The sequence below is a fragment of the Abrus precatorius genome, unplaced genomic scaffold (assembly GCF_003935025.1).
Source record: "Abrus precatorius isolate BTA unplaced genomic scaffold, Abrus_2018 Scaffold11, whole genome shotgun sequence".
In the NCBI taxonomy this organism is placed as follows: domain Eukaryota; kingdom Viridiplantae; phylum Streptophyta; class Magnoliopsida; order Fabales; family Fabaceae; genus Abrus; species Abrus precatorius.
Window position 1 is genome coordinate 7,487,022 of NW_020874303.1, and position 20,006 is coordinate 7,507,027.

The 20,006-nt window shown below is 26.9% G+C and overlaps 1 protein-coding gene across 1 annotated transcript; it reads left to right on the plus strand.

Moving 5' to 3' along the window:
• The first annotated feature begins 12,419 nt into the window (after positions 1 to 12,419).
• LOC113853741 (ubiquitin-NEDD8-like protein RUB2) lies at positions 12,420 to 18,495 on the plus strand. The gene is made up of 3 exons (XM_027484324.1): positions 12,420 to 12,698; positions 13,694 to 13,953; positions 17,734 to 18,495. The coding sequence occupies exons 1-3, from the start codon at positions 12,606 to 12,608 to the stop codon at positions 17,846 to 17,848; spliced, it is 468 nt and encodes a 155-aa protein (XP_027340125.1). The 5' UTR covers positions 12,420 to 12,605; the 3' UTR covers positions 17,849 to 18,495.
• Positions 18,496 to 20,006: the final 1,511 nt, after the last annotated feature.

Sequence of the window (20,006 nt, forward strand, 5' to 3'; positions counted from 1 at the left end):
ACAAGATACTCAAAATTAAATTCTTTAATTTATCAATATTTCATCTTTTTTTTTTGTATGTCTCTAAATTATTGTCCTCTCATTTCCTTCTTCCAAATTAACAATACAAGATAAACTTAGGCTGTGTAATGTAGAATCCACCAATTACTGGCAATACTAGCAAGAAAGCATAGCCAAATTCATAACTCTAATGATATTACTCATAAACTTTTATTTATTCTTGTGCTTCTTTTTTTTGTGAAGTATGTCTAAGGTAGAGAAGTATTGCCAACAACAAGGTCACTTATTTCATTATATTCGAGTCAAGAGTTTTGCAATATAGTAAGAGTAGTTTCTAATGATAAAGAATGAAGAATAAAAAATATGGATAAATGAAAAGTTTTTAGAATCAGAGACTAGAATGTCTATCTGACTACCTGCGATGATCTTAGTAACTAAAATGTCCGTCAATTTTAAGAACTCAAATAAAATAAAATATATACTATATTACATATAATGTTATTTTTGCTATGTAATTAATTATAAATGTCACTTCAATAATCTATTGTTGTAAAGACTAAAGTTTCTAATACTTTTTTTAGGGATCAAAATAAGAATTTAGAGGAATATATATATGTAAATATATTCAAATACATTTCAATTTAAAAGAAAATTTATTATATTTTAAAAATGTTGTTTTTCTCTCATATATTTTAATATTCTTTTTTAACTATTTAAATAGATATGTTTGACTTTGACTATTAAATTTTAAAAAAATAGATGTAAAACATTCTACAAAAGATATATAAATTATTTAATAATTAATCGATCTAATAAATGGTGAAATTTTTTAAAATAATAAATTTTTTTTAAGATATATTACTTAATAACTAATGTTAAAAGTAATTGAAAAAGTAGCTTTTATTTGTATTTCTTAGTATACCAATCACAAACAATAATCTCACTTCAAATTAAGTATGACAATAATGAATATATTTAGCTTATTATGTGTTTTTGTTTTCATCAACTTATTTATTTTGGTACGATATTAGTAGACATTATATAATTTTTATATATAGACTTATAAAAAGCGCAAATGTTTTGTTTTGTGTTTTTGTCTTTATTAATCTATTTATTTTTATACAACATTGATGAACATTATGTATCTTTGTTTACAAATTCAACAAAAAATACAAATTCTTTTACACTTTTTTTTACGTTCTTAAACTTCTACTTATAATTTTGAATACAATAAATACCAACCTCATGACATCTTAGTTATATAAAAAAATCTATACTTTGTAAATCAATTCTCTATAATTGATGTAGAACACTTAAAATCAACTGTATTTAAATTAATTAGTTTATAACTAATGTAATAAGTGATTTTATGGCTGTAAAACTTGATTTAAGCTGGGTATAAAATTTTGTAACAAAAAACTCAACCTCATTTAATTAATTTAAATAAAAAATTTCCCTAAATGACGTATCCCAACCCAACCTACCAGCCTTAATTTGACGGATACAGAGCCATTGGTTTTAGGTTGAAGCTTGTTTGTATTACAGACAAACCTTTAAAATATTAAATCCATACGATGAAATGGCTATATTAATTGGTTGTGTGTGTTACTAAAATGAAGACGTAGGTTGCCACAAGTTACACAGTAGAAGGTTGCCATTAAATAAATATTTCAAACTGTCACAGGTTTTAAAGAATAAGAGATAAAAGAAGAAAGGAAGAATGCTCTTCTTCTTCATCTTTACCTAACCAAGCGGCATTAAACATTGAGATTGTTTTAATGAACAAGTTTGGATGCAAATTAAAAAGACTGGTTAGGCAGAAGGACATGGCCAAAAGCTCCACATTTCATACTTTTTATAAAGCATTTATGGTTTTGACAATCATCTTTCCAAGGAATGGAAAATAATACAGTAAATAAATTTTCATATTTATATTCAAGTATCAAATAACATGGCCAACTTTTTTCATTCCAGATTACAATTTGTTAACTTCGTTTTATAATTTTGATTTATTTTAAAAATATTTATCATTGGATGGTTTATATTTGAATTTTTCACTTAAAAAATGAATTTAATAGAATAACCATTAATAATTGAACATTAAAAGCATGCAAAGTGTCCATATATCATGACACCCCGTAGCCGAGTTTGGATGAATTTTTTAAATAATCTCGACTAAACAAAGTCAGAGATAATGGTGTGACAAGGGCAATTAATATTAATTATTTATTTATTACAAAGAGTTAAAATTATTTTTCATTAAAAATTATTTTTTATTTATTGTATTTTTACTCTATACACATGTGTGTGCTTTATTAAAAAATTAATATTTAACATTAATTTATTTTTTGGTTATTTTTAATAAAAAATTTATTTTTTATATTTAATAAGAAAATTCTTTTAAATTTCTCAAAAAAATTTAAGTTGAAAATATTAAATTCTCATGTTTATTATAAATATTTCTAAAAAAACTATCGTTCTCAAATACTTCTCGAATACTATATAAACATAAGTTTTAATTTAATTTTGAAATAATCCTTAAGTTTTAATCTCTATATAAATAAATCATAGAGATTAAAAAGAATTAATAAATAGTTTTGAAATAATTCTTAATGTTTTTTAAAAGTAACATTTAAATTAAACATGAGATTGAAGCATTTTCAGAAAATATTATATAGTTCCTATGAAAAAATAAGATATACTAAACTTATTTTCAACAGTCTTAAGAAACAAAACATGAATAGGAAAACTCACTACCTTTATTTTCAATAAATTTTCACTGACCTATGTTTAAATTAGAGAGATTGTCATATTTAATATTTTTAAGCATAATTATGCCACTATTTAATATGTAAAATAAAAATATTATTTAAAAATGAAAAATTATTTGATATTTACTTCTTTTGAGTATTAGAAAAGATACACAATGATGAAAAAAACTTCCAAAACAAAACCCCTAAATTATTTTAATTTCAAAATTTAATGCAAATATTGAATAACTTTTCTTTCCTTATTTAGTATTTTGTTATTTTCTTATAACAATTATTTCTATATTCTTATTTAGTGTTCATAAAAACCCATTAAGCAACTCAATTAAATAATTAAGAATAATTAATATATTATATTAATTATTCTTTAATCAGTATCTTTAAAGTATTTTATTAGGGTTTTACTAGCTAGCACTAATTAAAAGAATTAAATATATCTTATTAAACATTTTTAATTACTCCTTCCGTTTTAAATTGTTACCCACCTTTAGAATTTTGATTTATTTCAACCATTTATAATTTTTAAAAATATTTATTATTATTAAAATTATTTATTAAAATTTTACCTAAACTCTTATTTATTTTAGATAAAGAAAAATTTTCTTTCATAGTAATTACTAATTTTCTTAAAATGAATTTAATTCATATAAAAGCATGTACCTGCTTAAATATTTTTTTTATTTTTAATATGATAAATACTTCTTACAAAAAAAAATTTACTTGTATTTTTTATCAATCATAAAATAATTCTTAATTTTTTTATTAATATTTTCTTTTACATTCTTACTTTATACAAAAAAATATTAATTTTTTATATAATTTGGACAGAAAAACTCTTCTTTTTTTTTACATATTTAACACAAATATATTTATTAAAACTCGAATTTAACATCATAAATTAAGTTAAAAAAATATGTCATTTGATCTATGTGTTCAGTGATAATAACTAATTTATTAAAATTAATTAAAACTAAATATATTATAAATTTATAAAAATATTTATAATATTAAATAATTAACAACTCTTTTATTAAATGAATATATTTGCTGATGTTTAACCGGTTAACCTGGTATAACATTATTACTCTTTAAGCTTATACTGCACTCTCCAATTTAAAAAGCATAATATTAAATCTTACTATACTGTATTCCTATAAATATTCCTACTTATTGAACACTTTTTTTTTTCATATTTTTAATTGATTAGATAGTTTTTAATTTTATTTATAAATATATCTACCCAAAATTAAAGAATTAAAATCAAACACGTGTGACCAATATCTTAAAATATGACATTTTTTTTAATCTTTTTTTATAAAACCATTTCAATTAAATCATTTACAGTAAGAAATTGATAATGTATTTTTTTAATTAATAACCATATTTCAAGTTCATTTTTAAAATTAAAGGTAAATTTTAGTATTTTAGTAAGTATTAACAAGTTAAAAAATCAATAATAAAGAGTAAATATATAAGAATAATATATACTTTTAAAACTATAAATTATTTTAGATAAAAGACTAATATTTTTTAAATATAATATGAAAAACGTTGAGAGTTAAAAATAGCCGGAGGAGTTGTGCGAATGAATTTTTCTTCCCACGCAATTTAAAAATGATAAAACAAAAATAGAAAAAAAAATGATAAAACAAAAACAATGGAAGAGAGAGAGAGTAGAAGAGAGAGGGAGAACTTCCTGATAAGTGACTTTTGCCTAAAATTCTCTATTCTCATTCATAATTATATTAATATATATATATAAATTAAAAGTTACAATAAGTTTGAGAATAGACATTTCTTACTATTAAACAGATTTTTTCACTTATTCCACCCTATTTTAGGATATAATATTAGTATTATGCATTATAAATAAATTTTTTAGCTTCTCGATATAATATTTATTATTTTATTTCTCATTTATTATAAATACAAAAAGAGATAGGATTTTATTATTAATGATAATAATAACAGTAAATGTTATTTTAAACTTTAAATTAATAAATAAATAAATAAATAAATAATGCTAAATAATGATATAAGAATATTTATTAAAAATATTGAAAAAGTGTGACACGATTTACTTTTAATATATTCTCAACATGATTTTTAATATTTTTATTTATTAACTTAAAAAATTTAATAAACAGTATCTTAATGTTGTTACCTAAATCTTTTATTTACTTATTGAGTTGTCATTCGTTACCTTTGACACAAAAAAGGTTTAAAAATATATATTTGATATATATAAGTGAATACCTAATTATAAATTAATTTTTATATTTATACGAATATTTGGTTATAAATCCAAATAATATATAAATATAACGAAATGTTTATATTAAAAAATAAAACATATCATGTAATCAATGTTTTTTCATCATAATTTTTTTTGTAATATAAAATTTTAAAATAATAAATAATTTGATGCTAAGAAAAAGATAATATGATAAAAAGTTTAAAAAATTATGGATTAAATTTATTTTATAATTAAGAAAAAAATATATTTTTTTATCAATATTTGTTTTACTCATTTAAATAAGCAGATAATTTTTGTTATCCTTATCCATTTCAATAACACGTTAAGGTGATAAGTTTCAAAATAACTTTTAGGCAGTAATATCTAAAGCTAAAGATATAATTTATATAACATAAAAATAAGATTTTTGTTAACATAATATACTATTTTACTTTTTATGTCTGCTTAAAAGAATAACAGAGAAATAAAAATATAAATGATTATATACTTTCTTTGTCTATGTTAAAAAAAATTAACTTTTTAATATGATATCTATTATTTTGTCTTTCATTTATAATAAGTATGTAAAATATTTTAAAAATAGGTAAAAATAAAGGCTATTATACAGATAATAATATTATTATTAGTATACTGAAATTATAAATGTAAAAATAAATAAAAACAAAATATTAAAAGAACAACTTTGTAATGTCCCTCAACATTTTCCAACCTACGTATATTTAGTTTGCTTGGTCAAATTGTTTATTAAATGGTCCCTGAAAAAAAAAAGGTGTTTATTAAAAAGGATAAAACACAGAATACGAGCTGAACTGCAGAGAGAGAAATCAAAGGTGTACAATTAATGGCTTGAAACGAAAAAATTAATGAAACAGAAAAATAAGAAAACAGTTTTTAAAAAAGTAAAAGTAATTTTTTATGTAAACTATTATCACCAAAGCCTTGTCGTAATTTTTAATATTTTATACTAATTAATTTCTTAATTAATAGAATTAAGATCCTTTCTAGCATAACCATAATTTAAAAAAAAAATTTATCTGGTGTATTTGGTGCCTTCATGCCCAGGAAGGTGTAAGTATTTAAGATGAGCCATCAAGTTTTAAATGCAACATTTAATATGAGGAAAAATAATTGCACTTGGGATAGAGGAAATGAGGAAAACAAAGAAAAGAAGAAAAATATGAAGGGTCTTAATGTGGTTGGGTAACATTTATGTTACAAACTTAATGCTTTCCTTCTTTCTTTGGTAAACATTAAATTATCAAATTTAATGCCTTTTATGATTTTATATATACGTTTTTTAAAAAAAATAAAAGCAATGGATAGGCCTTTTTCTGGGTGTACCTTGCTTTCATAGATTGGAGTGAGGTGAGGTATTTAAGATGAACCATAAAACTACGAAACTGCACATTTAATGGCTTCAAATCCTCCCCATCATGGTAAGGTCGTTAGATTCATATATGTCAGTAGTCTTTATACTGTATCTAAATCTGAAGCTTAATTTTCAGTTAATTATGGCCATAATCCTAGCTAAACGCACCCAGTTTGATTAAAATAAAAGTTTTAAGTAAAAATGTAAATCTGTGAAAGTATTAAATGATGGGCAGGTTTAAACTTAGGCATTATTCAACTGTTTGTGTTGGGTTTCCCAAGCGAGCCCATTTAAATACCTTTGAAAGCAAACTGTTTAGGTCCAGTATATCATATATGTGATAAAGTTGGACTAGTCAAAATCTTTTGGTCAAATTGCGTAACCTATTTTGAAACACTTTAATATTAAAGAGTGTGAATAATCTTGCTTTGTTGGACCCCCTCGAAAATGAAGAATAATCTTACCAATAAAGTTAAGCCTAGGCTTCGGATTCTTCATTTATATTTATATGATAAAACAGATTTTTACACAAGAAATAGCTCATTAAAATTGAAGTACAACGTTAGCCAAAATCATAAAATAAAAAATGAAAAGAAAAGATGTGCTATAGGGATTGATACACAGTAAACACGGTTGAATGTACTTTCAAGGGTTATGAAATTGCATATTTTATAAAAATAGTTGAAGATTGAGGTAGAGACATTTTCCTACAAGAATGGAAATTTATGCATTTCCTGAAAAAGCAAAGCGGATGCAAATTTTCCTCAACAACTTTCGTGTACCAGTCAAATTGTCCAAGTGTAATTCCTTTTAGTACCAGGATTCTTCATATCAACTTTTTCGTTTTATATTTTCTTTTTACTATATATTTCAAAATTTAAACATTTAAAAATATTTATATAATACATTAATTCTTTTTAATTGACATAACGTTGATATGTAACGGCATATATAATTTATTATATAATAAAAATAATGTCGTATATGATGATGTAATATATTTTTTTAACATTTTAATTAATGAAATTGTAATTTTTCATTATATTTTAGTCTTTATTTTTTTAAATATTTTAATTTATCTATTTTTTTCTTTCTTACTAACACTACTATCATAAAAATTTATTATTGTTGACCATTGTTTGCATCCTCCGCCATTTGTAATAGATAGTTTCAAGGTTCTATATTTTAAATTTTTTATGGATATAATGCTTTTTCACTCGTTCTCTAATATTTCTAAAATTGAAATCTCTCTTAGCCTTATAGTGAGTGAATTCTAACACAATGTTACATTAAAGTTTCAAACTTTTCCTTAAAAGAAGTTTTTTGAAGTGTTTCAAGGTTCATTGCATAAGCAAGAGTTATATAAAGTTTCTACCTTAAGTTTCAATGAAGCTTTTAATGTCACCAAATCAAGTTTTCTAAACTTAACAATGAGGGTATACATGCTTAAGTTGAAGGGAAGAAGTTGAGAGTGTAAAAACTAAAAATATGACTAAGTTAAAAGGTTGATAATCTTTATGATTCGTGTTAACATTCAATTTTAGTATCTAGCTATGAATTAAAGGAGTAAAAATGGATTATAGTACTTTCATGTGAGGTCTCATCCTAAGATGTATTTCGTGAAGGAAGAGGAGAAAATGTTATGATATTACAATTTACAATAGAGTTTTAGAGGTTAAAAACTATAGATAAGAAAGAGTTTCAAGCAGTAATGACTAATAGTAGTTTCTAACAATAGTAGTGTTCAAAGGATGAAAAAGAAAATAGATGAGTAAATGAAGAATTTTAAGAAATAAGGACTAAAATATTTAATATGTGATAATCTCAAGGACTAAAATACTAAAAAAAAGTATATCATATCTTATACAATATTGTTTTTACCGTACAATAAATCATATGTCTCACTTAATGTGACATGTCAACATTTTATTATTATATGTTAATGATGATGGCTTGAAGGAATAAAATGATAGACAAAGACAAATATCAAACACTAACATGATATTTTTAAATTTTCAAGAACTAATATATTTAATGTTTACTATTTTAAAAGACTAAAACAAGTTTAGTGATGCTCTTAATTTTTTGAAAATGAAATAATAATAATTTGTTTAGATAAACTCATAAATAAATATTTATAGAAGAGAAAATTAAGTAGTAAAATCAATCAAATTCTTTTTATAAGTTATAATTACTTTATGTTTCTCTAATCTAAAAAAAATTATTTAAAGAGTATAAGTTGTTTATGACATGAAATTTTTTTTTTTTATAAAAAATTATGTAGAATTTTATTTAAATTAAACTTAAACTTAAATTTTAGTCTGTAAACATCACATTTTTTCTTAGTGATATTCTTCTGAGAGGGTATATGTTTTATTTTTTACTTTTTCTTATTTATTTTTCCTCATTTATGTTTTTTTTTTTTAGAATTTTAAGATTTAACAATTTTCTTTCACTAACAAAAGCATCACTGTTTTAATTCTTTGTTGATTTTATTTCAAATAAATCTATTAATCCTTTTTTAAGTTTATTTTTCTTTTTCTCACTTGCTTTTGTCCTTTATACTTTCTATCTCATTCCCATCTTCTTATCATTTTCTCACTTATATTTTTGTTCCATCTTTTTACCTTTTTCATGACAAAGGACTCTTTGTTCTATCTTTTTCTACCTATTAAACCTTTTGTTTAGATAATTTAAAAAATGTTTATGTAGTTAATACTTAATTACACAAGGATTATCTTTGTAATTTTTTTTATTATGTGAAACATTAGAAGTATTTTTTTTATAATTAGAAAGGATTAAGACTTTAAGATAACACAACTATTAAACGATAGAAAGAAACTTCTGTGCTACCATTTAAAATAAATGACAAGCACGAACAACGAGTCATGTATAATATAAATATCAAAAGACATTGAATGAGAAAACATAGCAAGTCATCCTATAATTGTTCAATCAAGAGATTTTGGTTATATTATGAAGTGTTTGATATGGACTTTGATTATATAATTTTAGCTGTGTTTGTTCAGCTTTCTATATGATTGTTTTAAAGTAGAATATTGTTAAAGTATGAACAATAAATTAGAATGTTACTAGAGTTTATAGTTATATCCTATTACTTATAATATAAAGTAAATCTAACACACTTTCAAAAACTAACTCAAATGAAGAAGACTACCCAAATCTTAGACAGAATTTATTTTAATTGATGTGAGATATCTTAATACTCATCTCATGTTAAAAATTAAACATCTAATGTACAAAGTTTAAGTTTGTTAAAATGTCTCAAGTTAGTTAAAAATAAAGTTAGTTTGAATGTTGGGTTGCTTGCAAATGTTTGACTAGATCAATAATACTTTTAATACCACTTTAACAAATATGTTTTTTATGAACCAATGATTAAGAGTAAATAAGACTCAATTTTTTTAGTAATTTATGTCAACAAAGCTTATAAATATAATAAAAAATTACAAAAAATATATTTTTACCAACTAATTATTTGTTATCTTCTTAACTAATTAAAGATACCAGTTAAAGAATCAAAAGTAAAATTTTTATTAATATTTTTGTTAAATTGTATTAAAATTTCAAGAGAGTTGCGTATTAATAATATTTTTTTGGTAATATTTTTTTTAACTTTCATAAGAACACTAGTTAATATAATTACAAACATAAGCTTAGCATTATTTAATTTTGAAGACAATGCATACCATTATTTTGTGCTATACTATTATTTGCAGTTCTAAAACAACATTTTTATCTATTTTATTAGATAATGTAATTACACTTACTAAAACATACAAATAAAACATAAAAACAAAATCATCCTCTTAAAAGAAGGCTATTGTTTTTCTTACAGCAAATAATCTTTGGTCATCTCTTGTCTCGTCATTGTACCATCACTTCATAGAAGTTTTAATGAATTTGAGCATAATAGAAAAGCATAATGAACATTGTGAAGGCACACCTTAAAGATCCAGACAATGAAAATCGGCCCTAGAAAGGCCCATTTGAATAAGCTTTTGTATTTTAGTGTAAAGATTCATTGCAATTATTTGTTTTCGAAGGGTAAGTACAGAGAACTGTGTCGGCACCCCAGACTCAAAATTAGTGTTTATATTTACTTTATATAATTATATATATGTATTTATTTTAACGTTATTATTTATTATTTTTATATTTAATTTAGGTTTATAAATTTTTAATACACAGAATTAAATAGTGAATTATGATTTGAACTTTTGGTGGAAGTTTGAACGAAAACGAAAGTTTATAAGGTTTACACTTAACGTATTCTTAATATTTTATTTATTTTTTATAAACTTTTACAATATAAAATATGAGATTTTATTTACAAATATTGCTTTAATAAGTTTACAAGCTTATCTGTAAATAGGTTAATAAATTTAAATTTATATGTAGATTAAATCCCTTAGATTGTTAAATAAATTAAAAAGTATATAATATATATTAAAATATTAAAGTAAAATTTAATATATTATTATTATTATTAAAGAAATTATATTTTAAATGGTTTAAAGCTTTAAATTTAAATTTAAAAAAAAATTATTAATATTAAATATAGGATTAAATTTTTTATGCTTCAAACATATATTAAATTTTAATATTATGATATATATATATATATATATATATATACTAATGTTTTTAATTTATACACTGCACGAAAGTATTTTATTAAAAATAAAAATTTATTTAAAAATAATTTTAATGAATTAAATATTTATAATAAAAATAATTTTTTAAAAATTATTCAAATAAAAAATAAAATTTTATAATAAAAAATATGTAAATATATATATATTAATTTTAATACACATTCAAATGCTGGTATTTGTTATTTTGTGTCATGTGTGAATTTTTTTTGATGGAATCACATGACAATTATAATAAATAATTTGAAAATATTAGATTTTAAAATTAAAATTTAATATATTTTAAAAGATTAAATATATATTTAATTCTTAAAATGTTATAAATTTTTTATTTAAATTTTCATCTTTATTAAAAAAATTTGGTCTATAAACATAGTACTAAAATTGATTTTTTTTTTATAAAACTCAAAACAAGGAATCCGATCATAATATTTTTAGAAATTAATAATTTATTTAAATTTTTAAAAATAAATAATATGATTTTTTTTTATAAATTTTTAAATTACCAAATGAAGAAAATATTAAATATCTTTAATATTTTCAAAATAATAAATATTCTTTCATTTGTTTTCTTTTATTATCTAAGGTCCCACACAAATAATAAAAAATCTTTAAATGATATGTATTTTTAATGTGCCGTAACTAAGATAACCTTATTTAAATTCTATCAAAAAATTCTACTTGTTATATTTTTTATTTTTTGATTTTTCACAAACTCACTATTTGATGAAGGAGGTTATAAATAGGATAAATAATTATGGCACATAGTTAAATATATTATCAATATACTATTTTTATCACTATTTATCTATTTGAAAGATACGAAATTGTATAAATAAAAAATTTAATTATTTTATTAAAATTAACTGTTAAATTTATAAATTTATTTTTTATTAATAATTTTATCTTGACTTTTAAACTATTTAAATAATATAAATATTTTATGAGCTTTATAAATATCAATTTTTAAAATTTACCTTAAATACTCAAAAATAGTAAATTTATAAAAAAATATATATTTATAATAATTTTTAATAAAAATATATTAGTTTGTGTACTTGAATTTTTAATATTTTTTATAAAAATATTAGTAAAATATAATACTTAATGTGATCTTAATTTTTTTTACACAAATAAAATAAAAGTAGTATTCAATGAGAATAAATTTAGAAAAAAAGTAAATTAGTGTCAAATTTATAAAATAAAAAAGTCTGAAAACTTAAATATAAATAAGAGAGTACATATATTATTTATTTATAAAATAAAAATATTAAGATGATAATAAAATTGTAAAAATAGAAATAAGAAAAAACCGGCTATTACAGGTGCAATTCATTATGGAGGAGAGGAGAATAGGAAAACACTTACTACTGTCATTGTGATTGAACTTTGCTTTGCAACCAATCTCCAGTCTTCCCCAAATTCCCTTCGCATAACCACATTGCTTACAACTTACGACCTGCAATTACTCTTTCCTTTCACTCACTCTCTTCGCTTTTCTCTCTCTCTCTCTCTCGCTCTCCGTCAACGACAAGATGCAGATCTTCGTTAAGACTTTGACAGGAAAAACCATCACTCTCGAGGTCGAGACCAGCGACACCATCGACAACGTCAAAGCCAAGATCCAGGTTCTCTCTCTCACTCTCTGATTTCATCCAGTCAGGGTTAAGGTTTTTGCTTCACTGGTTTATTGGTTCTCGCTATTTCTAATATGTTGCTCCGCTTCCTCTTTCATTTTTAGGGTTTCTAAGAAATTTAAAAGGTTATAAGTTTAATTATATGCTCTATGGAGAAACCAGAGTCGACGGATACTTATATGCATGTTTAGTGTGATTTTTTTCAGGTTTTGTTGCCAGAGAAATGTTTTAAGCTTCTTCTTTTTTTTTTCAGTGTTTTAAGCCCTAGCTTCAGTTTATTTATCTAGAGAAAAACACTAGATAGCTGTCGATAAGAGATTGATTGATACGAATACGCTTACTGGAAGACAGATATTAAGTTAGCTTCAATTGTGATAGAGCTAGCTTTTCTTTCAGTCTCCGCATCTCTGCCTATATATGCATGGATAAACTTGATCATAAAAATTTCATGCTCATGATTGAATAACTGGAATTTATTATAAAATTACATTTCAAATTGCCTGCTTTTGCATTTTTAAGCGTAGGTTAGGACTTGATCTTTGGGTTTTGTTTATTGGACTTTGGACCTTTTATATTTATTTTGGCCTTTATGTATTGGTATTGGACTTATCAGCAAGAATTTGATTTTTGATCGAGTTTAATAGCTAATTCACTTAGTGGGATGCTTGACTGTTGTTGTTGTAACCTATTTTACTGTTGGAGATAGTAGTATTTTCACATGACCTCCAAAGATTATTTTCATTGGAAGATTTACACCCACAGTCCTCTCTTCCAGCCTTGTCTTTTTCATCCTTCCACTCACTGGCCACAAACAGTTACAATTCTGTAGGCTCAAGCTTTACACCTTTACCTTTGCTAGCTCTCTCTCTCCTGATAAGCTTGCATAATGGGACTGAAAATACTTCAGAAACATGTATTGCAATAGTTGTCATTTGCCTTTTGCTTCATTAATTCCTAACAACTACTGGTGGAATATGTGTTTGTAGGACAAGGAAGGTATCCCTCCGGACCAGCAAAGGTTGATTTTTGCTGGGAAGCAGCTGGAAGATGGTCGCACTCTTGCTGATTATAACATACAAAAGGAATCAACGCTTCACTTGGTGTTGAGGCTTAGGGGAGGTACCATGATTAAAGTGAAGACTCTAACTGGAAAAGAAATTGAAATTGACATTGAACCAACTGATACAATTGACCGGATCAAGGAGCGTGTTGAAGAAAAAGAGGGAATTCCACCCGTGCAGCAGAGGTTTTCTCTTTTCTTCTTTACTCATACTAATTGGGCTTAAAAGAAAAGCCTTTGTTAATTCAATTTACATGATTTAACTCTTAGATGGATACATGCATGTTCCACATGGTGTAGAAAACTAGGTTTACATGTACTATTGTCAATAATAAAATGATAGAAAGTGGAAAAATATATGGCCTTATTATTTTTTTTTCTCTCCTTAAATTCATATATCACTTAGTTCTTTTTATCTGTCTATACACTTTATAATATGATTCCTGGACAGTAACAGGAGTGTTTGGTCTAACTTTTTTGAACTTCTCTTTAAAAGTTGATTCAGCTTTTATAGAGGTTCGTTTTTTGTGTTTTTGTTTTCTTGTTTTTAAAAAAACTACTTTTATTTTTAAGAGCTTTTATAAATTACATTTGGCTCAACTTCTCCTTTTAAACAAAGGAGAAGCCCAAGAAAAGGTTAGGCAACAAAAGCTCCATAAGTCTAGTTTAGCATATATTCTAACAAATGTTTGGAATGTCTTAAATTTGGACTAAGACTTAACTCAACCCCAAAAGCTAACTCTTAACGTGAGGATTGCTTTAACCTTTATGAGCTCTTATTTGACCACATCTATAGTTAATGTGAGACTTCAACAGAATTCATCTATATTTATGCATTAATTTGTTCCCTAGTTGAATTAGCAAATTATTGGTAGTAGGGCATAGTTTGGTTCTTGTCATTGTGTTATGTGCCTTAGTGTAGGACCTAGTCACAGGTCTGGACACAGTAGAATCCTTCTCGTGCTATATAGTGAATTGGGAGAAGCAGACTCATCCTTCACAGAGCCCGTTCCAAAACTAACTAAATGTTGCTGTTCATTGAATAATGACAGCCTTTTTAAAGAATACTAGTACAAATAACAAAAAAAGAGATAGTAAATAATAGGATCTTGACTAACAATGAAAAGAGATTTAAAATTATAGGACCTCGATCAATTAAAGGATTCTATTGACATGGCAATATTAGACTTATATTCAGTTGAATCCTGGCCATGTCTACTGCTGCTACCTTCCTTCTCTAATATTGACATCCCAGGTGTCTACTTATGTCAGCTTCTGCATACCATTGGAAAGCCCTTCAAGAGACTAGTTAAGGGAGTGGCCACATACCCATAATTTTCCTCACATCAAATTCCACTCCAGCACCATGGATGACATGCTTGAGATAGGCTACTTACAACTTTCCAAAAAGACACTTCTGACATCTTTAAGAAAATGTTAGCTCTTAAAGAGTTCAAAAACTAATCTCATATGATGCATGTGTTCAACTCATGTTTTGCCATAAAATTAATGTGTCATCAAAGAAGACCAAAACAAACTTATTCAAATCAGGTCAGAAAACATTATTCATCAAACTCTGAAAAGTCAAAAGGGGCATTAGTACGTCCATACGGTGGCGTGACTAGAAATTCAAAGTGTCCATGCTGGGTTCTAAAGGATGACTTCTCCACATCTAATGGTGTCATACTGATTTGATGTTAGCCATATTACAAATCTAACATGTTAAATGTTGTGTAATATATAGTTCTTCCAGTAGCTGATCCACCACATGAATCCATCTTATCTTGAACAGTGCTAATGTTGAGCTCATGGTAACCAACATAGAATGCCAGGAACCATCATGCTTCTTGTCCAAGAAGACAGGGTATCTACAAGGCTAAATGATCCCTTGTAGCATAGGACATTGCTTCTCAATCTCATCCTTTTGAAAATGTGGGTTGGATCTGGTAAGGTCTTACAATGATTGGTCCCAACCTTTGTATGAGATGTAAGTGATGGTCACACTCGTTGCTAGGGGGCAAGGCAGCAGGTTTGTTGAACAAGTCTGTAAATTTAATGAGTAATTTATCGTAGACTACTGCAATTGAATTGTGCCCTTGCACCAAACCAAGCTGTGGTTTTGTCTCTAGAGGTTGTCCTTGCCACAGCTTCTCTTTCCCATTTAATACAAACTGGTCAAGGAATTAACGTCTTACAAAATCAGACCAAGAGTGCTGTATCATTTTACTCCTCAAATCACTTCAAACCCTGCTAATGGAATAATATAGAAGTCAGCTTGGAAGATGTTATTTGCATCCAGAAACAGTACATACTTACAAATGCCCTTGCTAGGTACACATTCTCCATTTGTCAATCTGCAGCCCTAGTCATCTCCACAGTTCAGTCTGAAATTTGGTATTAATCTTTCACACAGAAAGTTGTGTCAGCCTGAATCTGCTAGCGCTAAAAAAGTATCTTCTGACCTCTCTTCTTGCAATTGCATGATATGAGAATCTTAGATCCCATTGATGGCATGCATAGAAATCTTAAGAATGGCCAGAATACCTTCCTTTTATTCACTTCTGGAATCTAAAACCTTAATCTAAAATAACCATCCACATTTGTGTCCTATCAACTGGATTCATTATAATTATAACACAGTTCCATTGCCATCCTTTTACAAATTGAGTAGAAGAGCCTACCCTGCTGCTTCTCCCAACTACTCCTTTTGTGTTAGAACACTTGTTGGGGTGGAGGTGATAACACAATTGCTGTTGGTTTTGGAGGTAGGCCAACTAATGTTGGTTTGTGAGGTTTAGTGTTCTCAGAGAAATCCATTGTTTGTGAAAATTCATGTGCTATATTCATTGCAATTCAGAAGTTCCTGGCTGATGTCAATCCTATGTTCTAAGAATTCCCATACACCTGGCTTGTAACAACTGGAATTGGTGCAGACCCAGCCTGTTCAAGGTTAGTGAGTGAGACTCAGGTGGCCCAAATTTTACATGACAGTTCTTCATTATATCCTCCAGTTCATTTCTGGCTCCTCTTACTCCATCTGATCAAACATTGTTGCACCTCACCCAGTAGATGAAAAGCAGCCAGGCCTCTACTTCAGCATCCTTCGGTGGAGAATCTCTCACATCATTTCAGCAAACCTTAGGGATTACCAATGCTCATCATAAGTAAGAAATTCTATTTTATAGTATGTTGATACCATGGGCCCCCCTGGCTACAATCAGATTTGTCCTCCAAACACCAAGTGCAGTCTTCACTACCATTGGCTTGTCCTTCTGCACTATTCTGAACTCATCTATTTCCATGCCTCCAAATCATGATGGCAAGTTCTTCCATCTCCTCTTAGGCACGATGTTGGGTAGCCATTTGTTCCATAAAACTCAGAATAATAATATGTCCTTCATGGTATATTGACAGCCTTTTTAATGACTGCTAACAAAGGAAAGAGGTCCTGAATGATAGAATCTTGAGTAACAAAGGAAAGAGATCTAAAATTATAGAACCTTAATCAGTTAAAGCATTCTACTGAATATAAATCTAACCTATTATAAAAGAAACAAAATAAAACAAACAAAAGAAACAAAATAAAACTCTAATTGGGTAAGCTAGGTTGCAATTGCTGCTTGCTGCCACCGCCTTCCTTCTCTGTTATTGTCATTGATGTATCTGCCCTATCAAACCAGGATACTTGAAATTTGCCTAACTATCAGTGTTGGACTCATCAGATACTGATACATGCATGATACGTCCGGTTATGATCCATAAATTATGAAATATGCCTAATTGCTTATGTTGTACAGCAGTTGTATTTGATTTTCTTAATATTCAAGAGTACCAGTGAATTTTGATTCTCATTCTTTTCAATTGAATTACTTCTTCAGCGAATTTTGATCCTTGTTTTATTTTATAAAATGGACTTATATTCTATTGGAAACATTAGAATCTTACAACTGTTGCCACTTGCTGCAGACTCATATATGCTGGTAAGCAGCTTGCTGATGACAAAACAGCTAAAGAGTACAACATTGAGGGTGGTTCTGTACTTCACTTGGTGCTTGCATTGAGGGGTGGTACTTGTTATTAATATACAATGCATATGTCTCGAAATCAGCTTGTTCAGACATGGTCACTTGCAAGTTCTTGGTAAATGTTTGAGTCGCATCTGAACCTAAAGAAATGAAAGGAAGCCCTATACCTATTCGTCTCTGAAGACCTCATTGTTCTTTTATGTGCTTGGTTTTTATAATTTTGAGGCTACTATTGGTGATCAGGAACTCAGTATCTTTAAGTTGCATGCTTAAACTCTAAGTTGGCCTTTCATAATGAAAATGTCCGAACCAATGATTCATAACCAATAGTTGAGGAATATAATTTGCTCTCATATTTTTCAAGGGTGCGCTGATGTTTAACCTTCTAACAATCCTGATAGTGTCGGAGAAGTTTATCTGCTGTAACTTTGTTTCTCATATTTTTGGATGGTAGTGATGGATTAGTATCGGATTGGGTTCATTGAGATGATTTTAATGTTGGGTTGGTGTTCAATGGGCATTTGTATGCAATGTATTCTGTAGCAGGCTATGGCCCACATCCATGTAGTTTCTTGCTTTATGCCCATTCCAAATTCGGTCATCTGTCTCTTGCTTTCCCCATCTGATGTGCATTATGTGCATGGGCCATTTTTTTACATTCTAGTTGGATACATTCTGATTAATACAACAAATTGCTGGAGGGGTGAAAATTCTATCTACAATAGAGTTGATATTGGGATTTTAACTGGAATCGGAAAGGAAGTGAATTGCAAATCGTAAACTGTCATTAAAGATTGCATTACTTTTTTCTCACCGGCCTCTTCCACTGCTTCATCAAGCGTCTTAAATAGGTTGTCTGCCGTTTTACCAACGTGGGATGAATCAAATAGACTTTAAAAATACTGTACCTTTGGGGTTCATCAAGAAATTATGGTCCTCCTCGTCAGTCCACCCATTAGTTATAACGATTTTACAAATATATGTTCAATAAAATTCATTTTCAATCACATTTCTTGCTTGAAGTACTTCACATAACAGAAAATTTTTCATTCCTTGGCACATTGCATGGTATGGCATTGTTGTGGAAAAACTTTGCAATTGCATGCATCCTTTCTTATACGCTTTTTTTTCTTTTAGGTCAATTCTTACGCTTCTTAACATGCTATTTATTCTGCCTTACGATTTGCGAACTAACTCCTTTTCTTGAAAATGTTTCCAGTCAATAACCTCAACTTCAACCACTTCATTATTATTATTTTTTTTATCATTTCAGCAATTCCTATAGACTCCTCTTTGTTAGCTGATTTTTTAGCAAGCTAGTCACAATCTCCAAAATCTACTTATTCACTTCTTTAGGGACAACTTTGCAAGGCTCATCATTTTTATTTGTTCCAGCCAAGTAACGCTTAAAGCGGTAAACACAATTTAGTACCGTTTGGAAGAATTTTCATTGAACCTTCACAATGTCATCGAACAGATGTCCTTACTCTGGGAGCTGTAGTTGGCCAGTACTAACAACCCCTTTTGAAGCGATTTTAACTCAAATACAAAATGGAGCAGAACAGAGATGAGAACAATAAAACAGATAAAGGGCTTGAATAAGAGTAGAACAAACCAGGATAAGGGAGGGCAGGGTTGTGGGAGTTATGTTGGGTTTGAACAAAATAGAAAAGGACGTCTAAACACAGTTAAGATTCAAACGGAAAAGAGGCTGAGATTTAGGGTTAGAGACAAAATGGATGTGGTCATATCCAACTATCTAGATCCAAAATCTGGGATTCCTGTAATGAGGGTGAAATCTCACAATTTTAGGCATTTCACATTTCAATCCCCACTTTACTATGATTTCACCAGCTTGCAATTCCCTGTGCCAAGGCCATCGTAAATTTAATCTTTCAAATTCGGATTTCAACCATGCATGTGATAACCGCATTGGATTTGCAGCGTATTAAAGATTCTCACTCCATACTTTAAACAAATTTCATTTTATTTAAAATTACTGTCAACTTGTCTTTCGCTTTTGCGGTAATTAGTGATTTCTCAAATTTTCCTAATTCCTTTTAACTTCCGTATAGAGAATTTACAATAAACTAACTCTTTACAGACGCTTAGCAAACTTGAATTGGGGACAAAAAGGCTTCGATAAATCTCTTTGTGGAGTGTTGATGTACACATACCTATTTAACCGTGTAATGTGGACAAATAAAAAAAAGA

What these genes read in the sequence shown, in the direction of transcription:
- LOC113853741 (XM_027484324.1), top strand. Translation starts at nt 12,606, where the DNA reads ATGCAGATCTTCGTTAAGACTTTGACAGGAAAAACCATCACTCTCGAG. An exon ending in ACGTCAAAGCCAAGATCCAG is followed by an intron (nt 12,699 to 13,693) that starts GTTCTCTCTCTC and finishes ATGTGTTTGTAG; the next exon opens with GACAAGGAAGGTATCCCTCC. An exon ending in ATTCCACCCGTGCAGCAGAG is followed by an intron (nt 13,954 to 17,733) that starts GTTTTCTCTTTT and finishes CACTTGCTGCAG; the next exon opens with ACTCATATATGCTGGTAAGC.